The sequence below is a fragment of the Buteo buteo genome, chromosome 3 (assembly GCF_964188355.1).
Source record: "Buteo buteo chromosome 3, bButBut1.hap1.1, whole genome shotgun sequence".
NCBI lineage: Eukaryota > Metazoa > Chordata > Aves > Accipitriformes > Accipitridae > Buteo > Buteo buteo.
Window position 1 is genome coordinate 61,195,478 of NC_134173.1, and position 13,655 is coordinate 61,209,132.

Genomic DNA, 13,655 nt, shown 5'->3' on the forward strand with positions numbered 1-13,655 from the left:
GAATATCTAATAACAAGCTATATGAGGAATAGTCTCCCTAAGAAAATGGCTAGATTTCACACCATAATCAAAGTTTTACAATGATAGATTTTGCCTCCATTTTACACAACTAACAGAAAACATCACTACATTTTTCTTTCAGCTTTGAAAACACAATAGTCTGTAACATTAATATAATCTAAAGTTTGCTGTCCACTATTGGGACCTTGCATATGACTTCTTATCGCACTCCTAGAGGCTCAGCTGATTTTGCTTAAAGGCAGCTCTGATGTTGTGCAGCTGTAAACTGGGATCAGCCTGCTGCAAAGTGTGTGTGACAAAGAGCTATGGTAAGCCCTGTTAGTCCTCACTCCACTCACGAGCTGCATTTGACAGCTCAGACACATGGTCCTTGCCTGAGCTACTCTGCAGTGTGCCAATGCATGCAGTCTGAGAAACAAGCAAGACCAGGACTCCATGCTTAGTCAAAGTAAGAGTTATGATCTCACTGGAATTACAGAAACACAGTGTGATAGCTCACATGACTGGAGTACTGCAGTGGACGGTTACAAGATATCCAGGAAATGCAGAAAGGGTAAAAGAGGAGTGGTTGGCCTCTATGCAAAACAGAGGGTTGAGTGTATCAACAACAAGAGACAGTTCCTAGAGAGCCTTTGTTTCAAAATTGGCAAGATCTCCATCAGAGGAGATCTCATGGTAGGTGTCTGCTACAGACCTCCTGATCAGGACCAAGCCTTCCCCTGATAAATCACAGAAGCCTTGGGTCTGCAGGCCCTAGTTCTCCTAGGGGACTTCAACTACCCTGATACTTGCTAGGAAAGCAACACTGTGCTGCAACAGCAATCTGGGAGATTTCTGTAGTGAACTTTGGAAAACTTCCTAACATGGGTGCTGCCTTTTTAGACCTACTGTTCAAAAATAAGAGAGGTTTGTTTGGTGTCATGACCCTCACTGTTGGCCTTTGCTGCAATGACCATAGCCTCACAGAGTTTAAGACCCTAAAAAGGGCATGAGAAAGACAGGTAGCAGAATAAAGACTGGATATCAGAAGTCCAGTCCAACTGGACCAACCTGTTTGCCTCCTACGATGAAAAAAACACACTCAGTGGATGAGAGGAGAACTATAGACATAATTTACCTTGAATTTAGGAAGATGTCCAACAGTATAATTCAACACCTGCCTCACAAACTCATAAAGCATGTTTGGGACAGACAGACCACAAGATGTTTGGAAAACTAGCTATACTGCAGAGTTCAAAGGATGGTGATTAAAGGCTCGACATCAAACTGGCAGACAGTTATGAGTGGAGTTCCTCATGGAACAGTAATGGGTGTGATAGTATTCAATATCTTTAAAGCTCATTTGAATGATGGGATTGAATGCACACTCACCAAGTCTGCAGAGGGAGGAGAGGTAGTTGCACCAGAAGAAAGAGCCACTATAGAGAGAGACCTCAGTGAGCTGGAAGACTGGGCCAAAAAGAATTACATGAGTTTTAGCAAGGTTCAACGTGAAGTCCTACACATGGAATAAAATAAGCCCCAGAAGCAGTGCAGATGAGGGCTGACTGTCTGGGGAGCAGTTCTGCTGAAAGGCACCTGGGGCCTTGGTGGACAGGAAGCTGAACAAAACCCATCAATGTGCCTTGGTAGCAAAGGAAACTGTCCTGGGCTGTGTCAGCAAGAATAGAGGCAGAAGATAAAGGGGGGTGATTATTCAGCCCTACTCAGTACTTGTTAGGCCATATATGGAATACTGTCCATTTGTGGTTCTTCCAGTTTAAGAGAGACACTGAGAAATCAGAAGGTGTCCAGTGGAAGGCCACTAAGAAGACTGGAGAACTTGACAGATGAAGAAAATTGAAGGAACTGGGTTTGTTCAACCTAAAGATCAGAACCCTCAAGGAGGTATCTAATCACAGCCTTTTGCTATATAAAAGGTAGTTATAGAAAACATAGAGATACTCTTCACATGGATGCATGGTGTCATGGTTTAACCCCAGATGGTAACTAAGCACCATGCAGCTGCTCACTCAGTCCCCCCCACTCAGTGGGATGGGGGAGAAAATTGGGGAAAAAAAGTAAAACTCATGGGTTGAGATAAGAACAGTTTAACAGAACAGAAAGGAAGAAAATAATAATGAAAAAAATAATAATATGACAAAAATACTACTAAAAGGATTGGAATATACAAAACAAGTGATGCACAATGCACTTGCTCACTACTTGCTGCCCGATGCCCAGTTAGTTCCCAAGAAGCAATCCCTCCCAGGCCAACTCCCCCCAGTTTATATACTAGGCATGACATCACATGGCCACTTTGGGTCAACTGCCTTGGCTGTGTCCCCTCCCAACTTCTTGTGCCACTCCAGCCTTCTTGCTGGCTGGGCATGAGAAGCTGAAAAATCCTTGACTTAGTCTAAACACTACTTAGCAACAACTGAAAACATCAGTGTGTTATCAACACTCTTCTCATGCTGAACCCAAACCATAACACTATACCAGCTACTAGGAAGACAATTAACTCTATCCCAGCCAAAACCAGGACAGGAAAAAAGGTAACAGGCACAAGTTTCTTCAGGAGAAATTCCATGTGGATATAAGAAAAAAATTCTCCCTCATAAGAACTATTAAACATTGGAATAGGTTGCTGAAAGAAGTGGTAGAAACTCCCTCACTGGAAGTGAAGACTTGGCTTGAGACAGACATGGATTACCTTGCCTTAGATTAGGTAATCATCGAATTAGGTGATTTCCTGATGTCCTTTCCAGCCTAGACTTCTGATATTTGATCACTGCCTCAGTGTCAAAAGGAAAGAATAACTGAATGAGGTTTCACAGAGGTTTGTCCTGGGTCAGGGTCATTCAGTATTTTCATTAACACCCTGGACACCAGAATGAAGTGCATACTTATTAAATCTGCATTTAACAAAGAGCTGGGAAAGACCGTGAATATATTAGCAAACATAATTAGTATTAAAAATGAGAAACTGAAGAAATTACATTAAAATAGGATGCAATTCAGTAGAGACAAGTATAGGACAAAGCACAAAAGCAGGAATAATCAATTCACAAATATAGTATAAGGAGCAAGTCATTTGGTAGCTTCTGTAACCCTTCAGGGCTTCCAATAGCTCAGAAACATAACCTGAGTAAAAAATATCCTACTGTTATGAAAAGACAATCAAATTAGAAGATATGCACATAGTTATAGGTAAAAAAATGTGTGAAAATGAAATAAATAATTCCTCCTCTCCACTGAGCACTGGGAAAGCCCCTTCTAAAATAATAAGCCCATTTTTAGAAACTGTATTTTAAGAAAGACACAGACCCGTTGGGACAATGACAAAAAAGGCTGGAGGTCTATAGATATGACCCGTGAGGAAGGACTGACTGAACTGCTGTTGGTTAGTTTAAAGAAGAGCAGGTATTCTTGAATTATACAATAAATCACTGAAAAGATAAATTAAATAATGTGCTTTTTATATAGAAGCACTTACTGAAATAAGTTAAGTACAGCAACATGGGTTCACATTTGAAATGTGAAAAATTCTTCTATTTGCAAGGCTAATGAAGAACTGGAGTGCTTGAGCAGGATCTAAGAGCACTTTCGTTGGAAATAAATAATGTTAGACAAATGTCTTCCGGGAATAAATACAGCTGGAGGAAGGAACTAGTGCTGACCTGTTAGGACCACTTTCAGCCCTATTTATCTATGGTGCGTTACCTGTATATATGGGTGTCTGTATACATATATACATACATTGTTAGCAACACATTTAAGAGGTCCAGATAACATGTCTGCATTTCAGACACAAGTGAGGCAAAGGTGGATTTTTCAACAATGTACTATAGGTAAAGAAAGGTATTTATAAAGGCAAGATCTAAAATTCATAAGGTACATTCTGCTTGCATATCCACGTTAATCAAACTGATGTTTACAATCTATAAAATGAAAGATACTGAGTCCATGAATTCATTGCTGTTTTAAAAATCACTCTAGCCAGTGAAATGAACTGACAAAAATAGCAATATGAAGAAAAAATACTGTGTTCTAAATTCATCAGAACCCAATTTAAATACACAGTATCATTTGTTCCTTTTTCTACTAATAATCTGAATTACTCTGTAGCCTGCCTATTAATTGGATGATCATGATTTAAATTATATATAATCTCTCCTTTATTTTTCTCAGATACAAAGAATAATTTAAAGAATACTTTTTCTTTCTACAGATTAGAAGATCTTCTCTGAAATACTGTACTTGTTGCAGAACTTGTTGCTGACTTGCCAGCAGACTTATAAAAGGCAGCATTCATAAATATTTCACAGGGTCTGAGAAACAAGCAAGCAGAAAACAGGAGCGGCAGGCATGAAAATAAAAAGGCTAATCGACCAACTGTGAATAGATCTATCTGTTTCATTTCCTGAAACATAAATGAGAGGAAGAGATTTATCAACTGGCAAATAGTTTCATAAAGGAGATAATTGTCTCTGCTTAAGTTGGCTTTGTAATAATGGCATTGCCCTGTAGGGGAATACTGAATCCCATGGCAGAAAAATAAGTAGGGCCTCACTCCTGAAGTGTTTAATCCTTCTCTCTTGAATGAAGTCACAGAGCAGTCAATATAAGCAGTAATGTTATTACAGCCACATGTATTAAGCATTTCTTGGGATATGAAATAACTAACAACTGCAGAAATTTTCATCTTTCAAATAACAGACTTCCACTGTAACTCAAGTGCAATAAATGCCTGGGCAAAGATTCTCACACCTTTTTTGAACACTTTTTTTTCCTTTCTCAGGAAGGAGGGGAAGGCATTGTTTGTTGTGCTGTCCTGTAACAATGGTATGCTACAAGATTTGCATGAGGCCAATTAAATTAGAAGAAATTTAAAAATCCCCATCAGAATTTTAGGCTTGCATGATACATTGATCTTGAAAAAGTCCAGCTAAAAAAACAAGTGTCTGAGAGGATGAATCCACTTTAAAACATCAATAAAATGAGAGTGACCAGTTAATTTTCAGCTGCTGCTTATGTTAATTTATCTGCTTGCCTAGAACATAAAGCCATACTTTTCTCATAGCTCCAAATTCTAACTTCTTTTCAATATACCTTGCCCATAAATCACAATGGGGCAAATGCCTTTTTTTTCTGCCATATTTCCTCACCAGGTCCATCTACCCAAGCAACTGCTATTTTGCTACGCTAATGGGAGACATAAGTTATAAAATAAACTTTAAAAAAAAAAATATAAAAAGAGTGGATAATTGTTGGTAAACTACAAAATAATCCATCTGCAATTAAATCTAGTCAGGATATCTGATACAACTTTACAATTTTCTCATAGTCTCTTCTAGATGTCAAAAGGTTCAGAAATCAGCCAAACCTCCAGGGTAGCATTTTCCTGGAAACTAGTCTTACAGATGTTGATAATCTACAATATTTGCTTATATTTTGGAAGTGTTATATCAATTTTCCTTCTCAAAGTCCTACTATAGTTCTCCTATAGAAATGCTTCAGACTTATTCCAGATTCACTTTCATCAACTTGATCTTATGCCAGTTCCAGCTGGTATTACATGATAACTCCTAAAGAGAGTTAATCTTTCATTTTTGGCAGGCAGTTATACTCAGCCACTCATATGGCCTATGAGAACAAGTCGTGAGGATTTATGATGTCAAATCAAATGTATCTAACAGAATTGGAAAGTTCCTGTTTAGAATTCTGCCCAATTCCAGTATATTAATGTAACTCATTATTGATAGTCACATGCCATTTTTGAAAAGTGTATCGTTGTGGGATTTTTGGTGTCTGCACAATATAATTTATATAAGTGAATGAAAACAATTGCAAGCTGTACTGTTTGAATAGGAAACACCACATGATAAAAAGCAGCACTTTAAGTGACATTTTAAGGAGTAACAGGTGAAGTATCTAACATACCACCGGTGTCCTCATTATCTGCAAAGCTGCATCAGTTCACAAGAAAATATTAATTTCTTGCATAAAATAACATTTCTGCATGATTGCCTAGTTTGTTTGCCCAAATGGTTTGTACACAAACATCCAAGTTCAACAAGCAGATGCACACATATTTTTGCAGATACTTTCTTCATGTTACTACGTGATATTTATGCTACTTATGCAAAATTCTTTCAAAATGTTTATTGTATGTTCTGTGCATGAAACCTAGAGAAGGCATAATTATTAGTCTAGAAGAAATGTTTATACTCCAGCTTTAGTATAGCTAACAGTCTAATTGAAACATCTTGTTAATCAAAAGAGCCAAAATTATAGCACACCGAAGGTACTTAAATCAGTAATTTTAATGCAAGTAATGACATTCTAAAGCATTTCCTATTTGACAAACTATAATATCTATACCATCTGTCTGGCTTTTCACCATATGGCATTGTATCAATTCCTAACAACCTTCTTAATATTGGTCCTCTGCTTTTAAAGGTGGAATTAGCTATTTCTATGAAGTTAGTGAGTGTAAAGAAGTGAAACACTGTCCTTTTGGTTGTGAATCACATGCTCTCCCTATGAATAACGGTGAGTTTGCTTATTTAGTTAATACACATTCTGCAGTTTCACATTTAGATAGAATTTTATCAGAACTGCTAGCTTCCAATGAATTTATTGCTTTCTTTTTCTTCCTAGTTCAGTATTAATACTTACTTTATCATTAGATACATTTATGAATGTGATTTGTAAATCATTATACAACGTTAGTTCTAAATATAGTCATACTGGGAAAAAATAAAAAATGGACTAAATAATGTTGTTACCCTTTTATACTCAAGTATTTTGATACCTGCTGCTATTCAGAATTCAAAACTTATACAAACATGAAAAACAACATATTTAACAACCATTTATGCTTGAAGGCCATAGTCCCCAAAAGCTACTGAGCTGCCTTTCTAAACTTACAAGTAGTTATGCATACATCTCAGTCTTATCACAGTACTGCTGGTAACACTTTATTGTCTGTTAGGAGAGATGCTTTTTAAAAAAAACCTGACAGTGTGTGTGGTATTGATAAATGAAATGCTAATTGTGGTATGCTTTCCTTTTAAAGTGTCTTTTCAATGACAGATTACTGAATTGTATTATCAAATACATAATACACAGAGGACAGCAAGATTGGTGGTACAGTTACTATTTATGTTACCATTTATGTAGGATATGAAAGCCAAGAATCTTTAGAATGTCATTTTATCATGGTTATTATACAAGAAATACATAAAACTTGTCATGCAGCCACACTTACATGTGATCATAATGATGATTTTTTTTTTCCCATTAAGCAGTATTGAAATCTGGGTGTTCTTTCATTTGTAAAACACAGAAAATAAGGATTGGAAGAACTCTGAAAAGATATTTAGTCTGTTACCCCAGCTCAGGATGAGATTACATGTATTTAAACTCTCCTGGATATATATATATCTCTCACATGATCTTGAAAACTTCTCCTCACATACCTAAATATTCTTTACTTCAGAAAGTTTTGTTTGTGTCCAACTATAAACGTTCCTTTGCACAATTGTAGCCCATTATATTTTATGCTTTCCCTCTTCTTTCACTGGATTCGTCTTTCTCTAGATCAAAGCAGTCCAGTTCATTCCCACTTGTTTATATTAAGCTATATTTTAGATAATTTTGATCCTTTTTAATATTTTCTTCTGCCCTATTTTCACTGGTCCACACTTTCTTGAAACTTAATTTCCATAGTGGAGAAAATCAGGGGTACTCACACTGCATAGCTTTAGGCACCTAAGGTGGAAGACAGGATCCTTGATTTAATTATCAGCTGTGTCTGACAACCTCCTCCAGTGAGTGATCCACAGACAAGACTAACAGACACTTTTACACTGTTTAACAGTGCATGTGAACACCCTTATACAAGTATACAACACCCAGCTAGTTACATTGGAAGATTAGGAGACTACCATCCTAAGATAGGTATCTAATTTAGGATATATGAATACGCTGAAAAACTCCAGTAGATAAAGTCTTACTAGTTTTATTATAAATCAAGGTTTCATTTATGTGCATTACGTCATTAATTCTGCTATGCATATATATCTGTGTGTGTGTGTGTAATTTAGCAATTTCTAGTAATTATACATACATATGGTACATAGTAGTAGGATATAAAATGTTAATATTATGTATATGTATACAACTAAACTTTTTACTCATTTCTGTGACATGCTGTTATTGAAGCATATACTGCTGTGATCCATTGTAAACCTATTTCTGCAGCTGTAATACCTATCATGTTTTTCTTCAGCTCAGATTTAGGTAGCTGATTATTCCAACCTACATCTAGTACTTCATTCTCATCCACAGCAAGTCCCATTTAGACTGTCTTAGTATTTTATTACCCAAAAAAAAAAAAAAGTCACCCATGTAATTTTCCAGCTTTTGTGGATTTCTACTATACACCATCTATGTACCACCCTCAGATTTTTTTGCCCTCTTCCACTGTTCAGAAACATCTCAGTTCCCTCTGGACATTGGTATAAGTATCCATAGCCTTGAATTACAAGATACATGTCCATTCTGTTCCCCATACCCAAGCATTCTTTGTGAACAAACCGTACTCTTCAATATTAGACTTTGCTGTTATGCTAATTTACATGTATATATATGCACTAATTTTTTTATTATATAAACTAATATATATATATAAAATATGTATGTATACACTAATACTTTCATTCCTTGATTCAGGTTTTCATCATACTATTTGCCATAGTATTTGGACTTCAAATATATTCAGCAGAATGACTTTGTGCTTTTCTTCTCTTACATTTTTCTGTACTTTTTGCCCTTGATCAATTTGGTCGGGGTCAGAACCAGGTATAGACTTACTTCTACAGTCCTTATCAATCCTAAATTCAAGTCTTCCTCATCTGCTTAGCAAATATGTAATGAAGATGCTTCATGAACTACAGATTGTATATTGAATCACTGCAATTTTGAAATCCATCTTGGTGAGTCTTAATATTTAGCATGCGATAGATTTTCAGCAGCTCATTATGAAGCAAACTTCATAATGTAAGTTCCTAGGTAAAATAAGCATACTGAAATACAAAGTTCATATTAAACAAAACAGTAAGGTGGGACCTTTTTCACTAAGACAGCAGGGACACTAGGATTAAAACTTCAGGTACTTACAAAATATTAGTTTAAATGGATTGGCTATCAAATAATAGCTAGATGTAAAATTAACAAATCACTATAAGGGTAAGAATTCCTCTTTACCTTTACACACAGGTCTATGATCACTCCATGCAGCAAAAACTTCAGCTATCCTCTGACAGGTGATACTTTTTGAACCTTGTAGCACATAATCTTCATCACAGGAGAACTGTACTGTTGCTCCCAGGCTAAAATCAAAGACAAAAAGAATCATTTTTTTACAAATAGGTACCAGTGAATTTTTCCATTCTTTTAGGTATGACAGTCCTGACAAACAATACAAACACACAATCCAGTAATTTTTATTCTTGGTAGTAAAAGGCTGAAGGCTATGTACTAGCCTGACAGTGCACAGCGTTCAGCCCTCTCTAGGTTCCCTTTGCCCAGAGCTTGTTTACCTCTTTTTAACAGTCGTTTGGTGGTCAAGTGACTATTTTCTGACCTAACTTCTGACTTCCATATAGTAAAGGTTTGACAAACCTGGGCACTGTGTAACAAACATTAGCTATTTATGTTAACTGAAGCTAAGAAACAATGAGAAAGAGATATAGGGAAATCACCTAGAAGAGCCAAAAGGTCAACCACAAGACTGAGAAGAAATCCCCAGTATAAACATTGTCTTCCTCAGAGGGAAGACCTCAGGATACTGATGACTTGCTGTAAATATTCCCCACCCCTGACTCTTCTTGAGAAATTCTGGTGGTTTTGACTTTAGAAGCAGAGGGGCTTTGGAAGGGGGAGCACAATACCAGAGAAAAGGATTAGATATTAATAATGTTTCTTGTAAAAAAAAAAAGTATATTATTAATAAGACTTTCCTGTATTAGTTTGGACTAGGAATGTATTATTATAAATAAAGTAGTGTCGTGGTTTAAGCCCAGCCTGTAACAAAGCACCATGAAGCCGCTCGCTCACTCCCCCCCCACCTCGCAGCCCCAGTGGGATGAGGAGGAGAGAATATAAAGAAACGCTCATGGGTCGAGACAGGGACAGGGAGGGATCACTTACGATTATAGTCATGGGCAAAAGACAGGCTCAACTTGGGGAAGAAACAAAATCAATTTAATTTACTACAAATCAAATCAAAACAAGGATAATGGGAAGTAAAACCAAATCTTAACACACCTTCCCCCCACCCCTCCCTGCTTCCCAGGCACAACTTCACTCCCTGTTTTCTCTACCTCCTCCATGCCCAGCAGCGCAGGGGGATGGGGTCAGTTCATCACACCTGGTCTCTGCCGCTCCTTCCTCCTCAGGGGGAGGACTCCTCACTCATCCCCCGCTCCAGCGTGGGGTCCCTTCTACGGGAGACAGTCCTTCACGAACTTCTCCAACGTCAGTCCTTCCCACGGGCTGCAGTTCGTCACAAACTGCTCCAGCGTGGGTCCTGTCAGTGACCTGCAGTCCTTCAGTCACAGCCTGCTCCAGCGCGGGCTTTCCCATGGAGTCCCGGCCATCTTGGGGGGCATCCGTCCCCCTGTTCCGGCGTGGGCTCCTCTCTCCCGGGCTGCAGGTGGGCATCCGCTCCCCCGCTCCCCTCCCTGGGCTGGGGGAGGACAGCCTGCCGTCTCACCACGGGCTGTGGGGGCATCCCCTCCTCCCCCGCTCCTCCTCCCCCTCCTTCCTGACTGACCTCGGTGTCTGCAGAGGGGTTCCCCTCACATTCCACTCCCCTCTCCGCTGCAGGTTCCCCTTCTTAAATCCGTTCTCCCAGAGGCGCTGCCACCGTCACTGACGGGCTCAGCCTGGGCCAGAAGTGGGTCCGACTTGGAGCCGGAGAAGCTTCCAGCAGCTTCTCACAGGTGCCGTCCCTGCAGCCCCTCCCCCGATACCAAACCCCTGCCACACAAACCCAAAACAAGTAGTAATAGGTGTGTTTTATATTTTGCTTACTAGGTTAAGATTTTAATGAGGCTGGCAGTAAAGTCTTGACTGCATGTAAGTGGTGTGGTTTCTCTTGCCAGTAACAAGATTCTAAATGTAACAACTACTAGACAATGAAAGTTATAAGGTGAATATAAACACTTGCTCCTTTAACTGGCATATGTTTCTCAAATTAATCGAAGTAATAAAAGAAATCTATAAACATCTTTCTAGGTATTTAGCTGTGATTATTTATGAAGCAATAATGCTGGCTTCAAAAGATTTTGTACTTTCCCATATGGAGCTGACATTTGGTGTTCCAAACTTGGCACAGAACAAAACAGGAAATAAGCCCAGAAAAACTTGGTTTGTTTGTTTGTTTTGTTTTCTTATGTTAAGTTTTTCTGAGGGGAGGATTGGGGTTTTTTTTCAGTTTGGAAAAGTTAAAAATTTCAATACATAAATCTGTATTATTGCGATAATTCTTCTTCTCCTTTAATATCATTATAGTTTCAAGTCCTGATTACAGATGAAAATAGTCAATATATCAGGCCTTTGTCCGACATCAGTATCTTACACTCCATAATTTCAGCTTGCTGTTTTTAAAGGCTTGTCTGTCACAGTTTGAAAGTATTTCTATAATCTGTGATGGTGGACAACCTATAGTGTCACAAAGGTCTTTTTTTTACACCTTTTACCTTATCAGTTGCTAAATGATCATCATTATGGTTTTGAATTAAAAGGTGGTGGTATTATTTATCCTATTCCTTATATAAGACTGATGAGGAAGACTCATAGATCTGTGATTTAATGTGATACCTCATGCTTGTGCCAAAAATTAATGACATCTGGGAAACACTCTTCTTTTCCCCTCTAATAAAGAAGGAATAAACCAACAGACTAAAGCCAAGATGTTACTGAAGAAATTCTGAGAAGAGTCAAGTAAACTAAAAATTAATATTTTTAAAATCTCATGTATGGTGACACTGCATTTTGCAGTGGAGGATATTTTGTAAGTGGAATTTGGAGGAGTATCATCACTTTTATCATCCTTATAGTGGGTACTGATAAAGCTTTATGTTTTGGTATTAAAAACATGTGATGAAAACTTGGAAAAAAAATCATACAGCATTATTTACCAAACTCCAGTGACTGCGTAAAGATACTTCCGTGCACATGATCAAGACTAGCATTTTACAATAAGAAATACAACGAAACACAGTATTTTGAAAAGGCTTCCAAAAGGAAAATGTTATAAAAGTGTAAAAGCATAAATTCCTTTTCCTTCATTATCCTTATTTTTAGATGGCCTAATATTAACAAGTATTTCCTTTATATGTAATAGCTAACACAAATTACATGACCGATGGTATTCCCTAGTCTAGGCACAGATAATACTACGGATGTTAGCAAGTGTAAAGCACTAGGGCACAAAGACTCTCTCATAACCTAACTAAACATAGGTGTGCTGATATTCTGTGAAAACAGAAGAGCCGTCCCTATTCCTGGGGGAATAAGGGAAGTGCTGATATAAAAACGAACAGCATGGTGAAGTAAATTATTTTTTAATGGTGTTTGTCATTGTACTTTTGTTATCATTTCCCAATGATTTTGTGTACATATATAGCTGTATACGAGGCTTTTAAAATTCAATTTAGAAATGTGATTACCTCAAAACTATATAAGGTTTGGTTTTATCTACTAATTCTTCTGTAACTGAACAGAATAAGATAGCTTCTTTCACTAATTACCTGTGCAGAAAATGAATTAGTTGGGTTCTTTTACTTTGGTACAGTTCCTTGAAAAATCTTCCCTCCTAGTTTGGTCATCAGGAAATTAGTATGCCATCAATACTAAACAGTAGCAGGGCATTTCATTCTAACTCAAACATACCAAAATACCAGATCACAGACTCATTGATTTCAAAGAATTCTGCCTAGATTTACAGTTGCATTCAACCAGGACCTGAATTAACTCTTTTTTCTTGGATAATACTCACAGTAAGTGCTTTTCCATTCTACTCTAGTCAAAATACAAGGTGACTTTTGTTTCATAACACATTTTTTGTATAGAATAGAATAGAATTGCTGTGCATGCAGTTCTATGGGTATTTTAAGATTAAACATGGAGTAACTCCCCAAAAGTCTGTGTTATTGCAGCTTTCCTGCCTGACCTTCTAAGTCATGGAATTATCTGACCCTACTCAGATGGATGCCATAGATATGTAACCCATTTTCCAGCCTTTGCTATGTTACCTATTTTTAAAAATTTTGGTTTGTAAGTCTCTGTAAGTAAAGCTTCTGTACTGGCATAGTTCTTCATTTATCTAAATAAATGATTTAAGGCTCTTTTATAACTCTCTAAAACTGGTACTTTTTCCAAGAGGTTGGAAGAGGTCTGAGGATATCACTCCATAGGATGTCACTATTGATTTGGCTGGGATCTTCGAATCTGGGTTTGATCGCACAAGGTATAATATTCTTTTTTGCTGAAACATGTACTAAAATGCATTTTTCCTTGCAGGGTTTGGCTTGTAAAGAATGAACCCTGGTTTTCTTTCCTTATAGATGGGGATGTTA

At 37.6% G+C, this 13,655-nt stretch overlaps 1 protein-coding gene across 3 annotated transcripts in view; it reads right to left on the reverse strand.

Annotated features, from left to right (window-relative positions):
* Positions 1–13,655, reverse strand: part of CSMD3 (CUB and Sushi multiple domains 3) — a 749,348-nt gene that overhangs the window by 421,161 nt on the left and 314,532 nt on the right. For all 3 annotated transcript variants that reach the window (XM_075024389.1, XM_075024388.1, XM_075024387.1), the window contains one exon: positions 9,277–9,401. In XM_075024389.1, the coding sequence (XP_074880490.1) occupies positions 9,277–9,401 (125 nt within the window). The remainder of the gene's footprint in view (positions 1–9,276; positions 9,402–13,655) is intronic.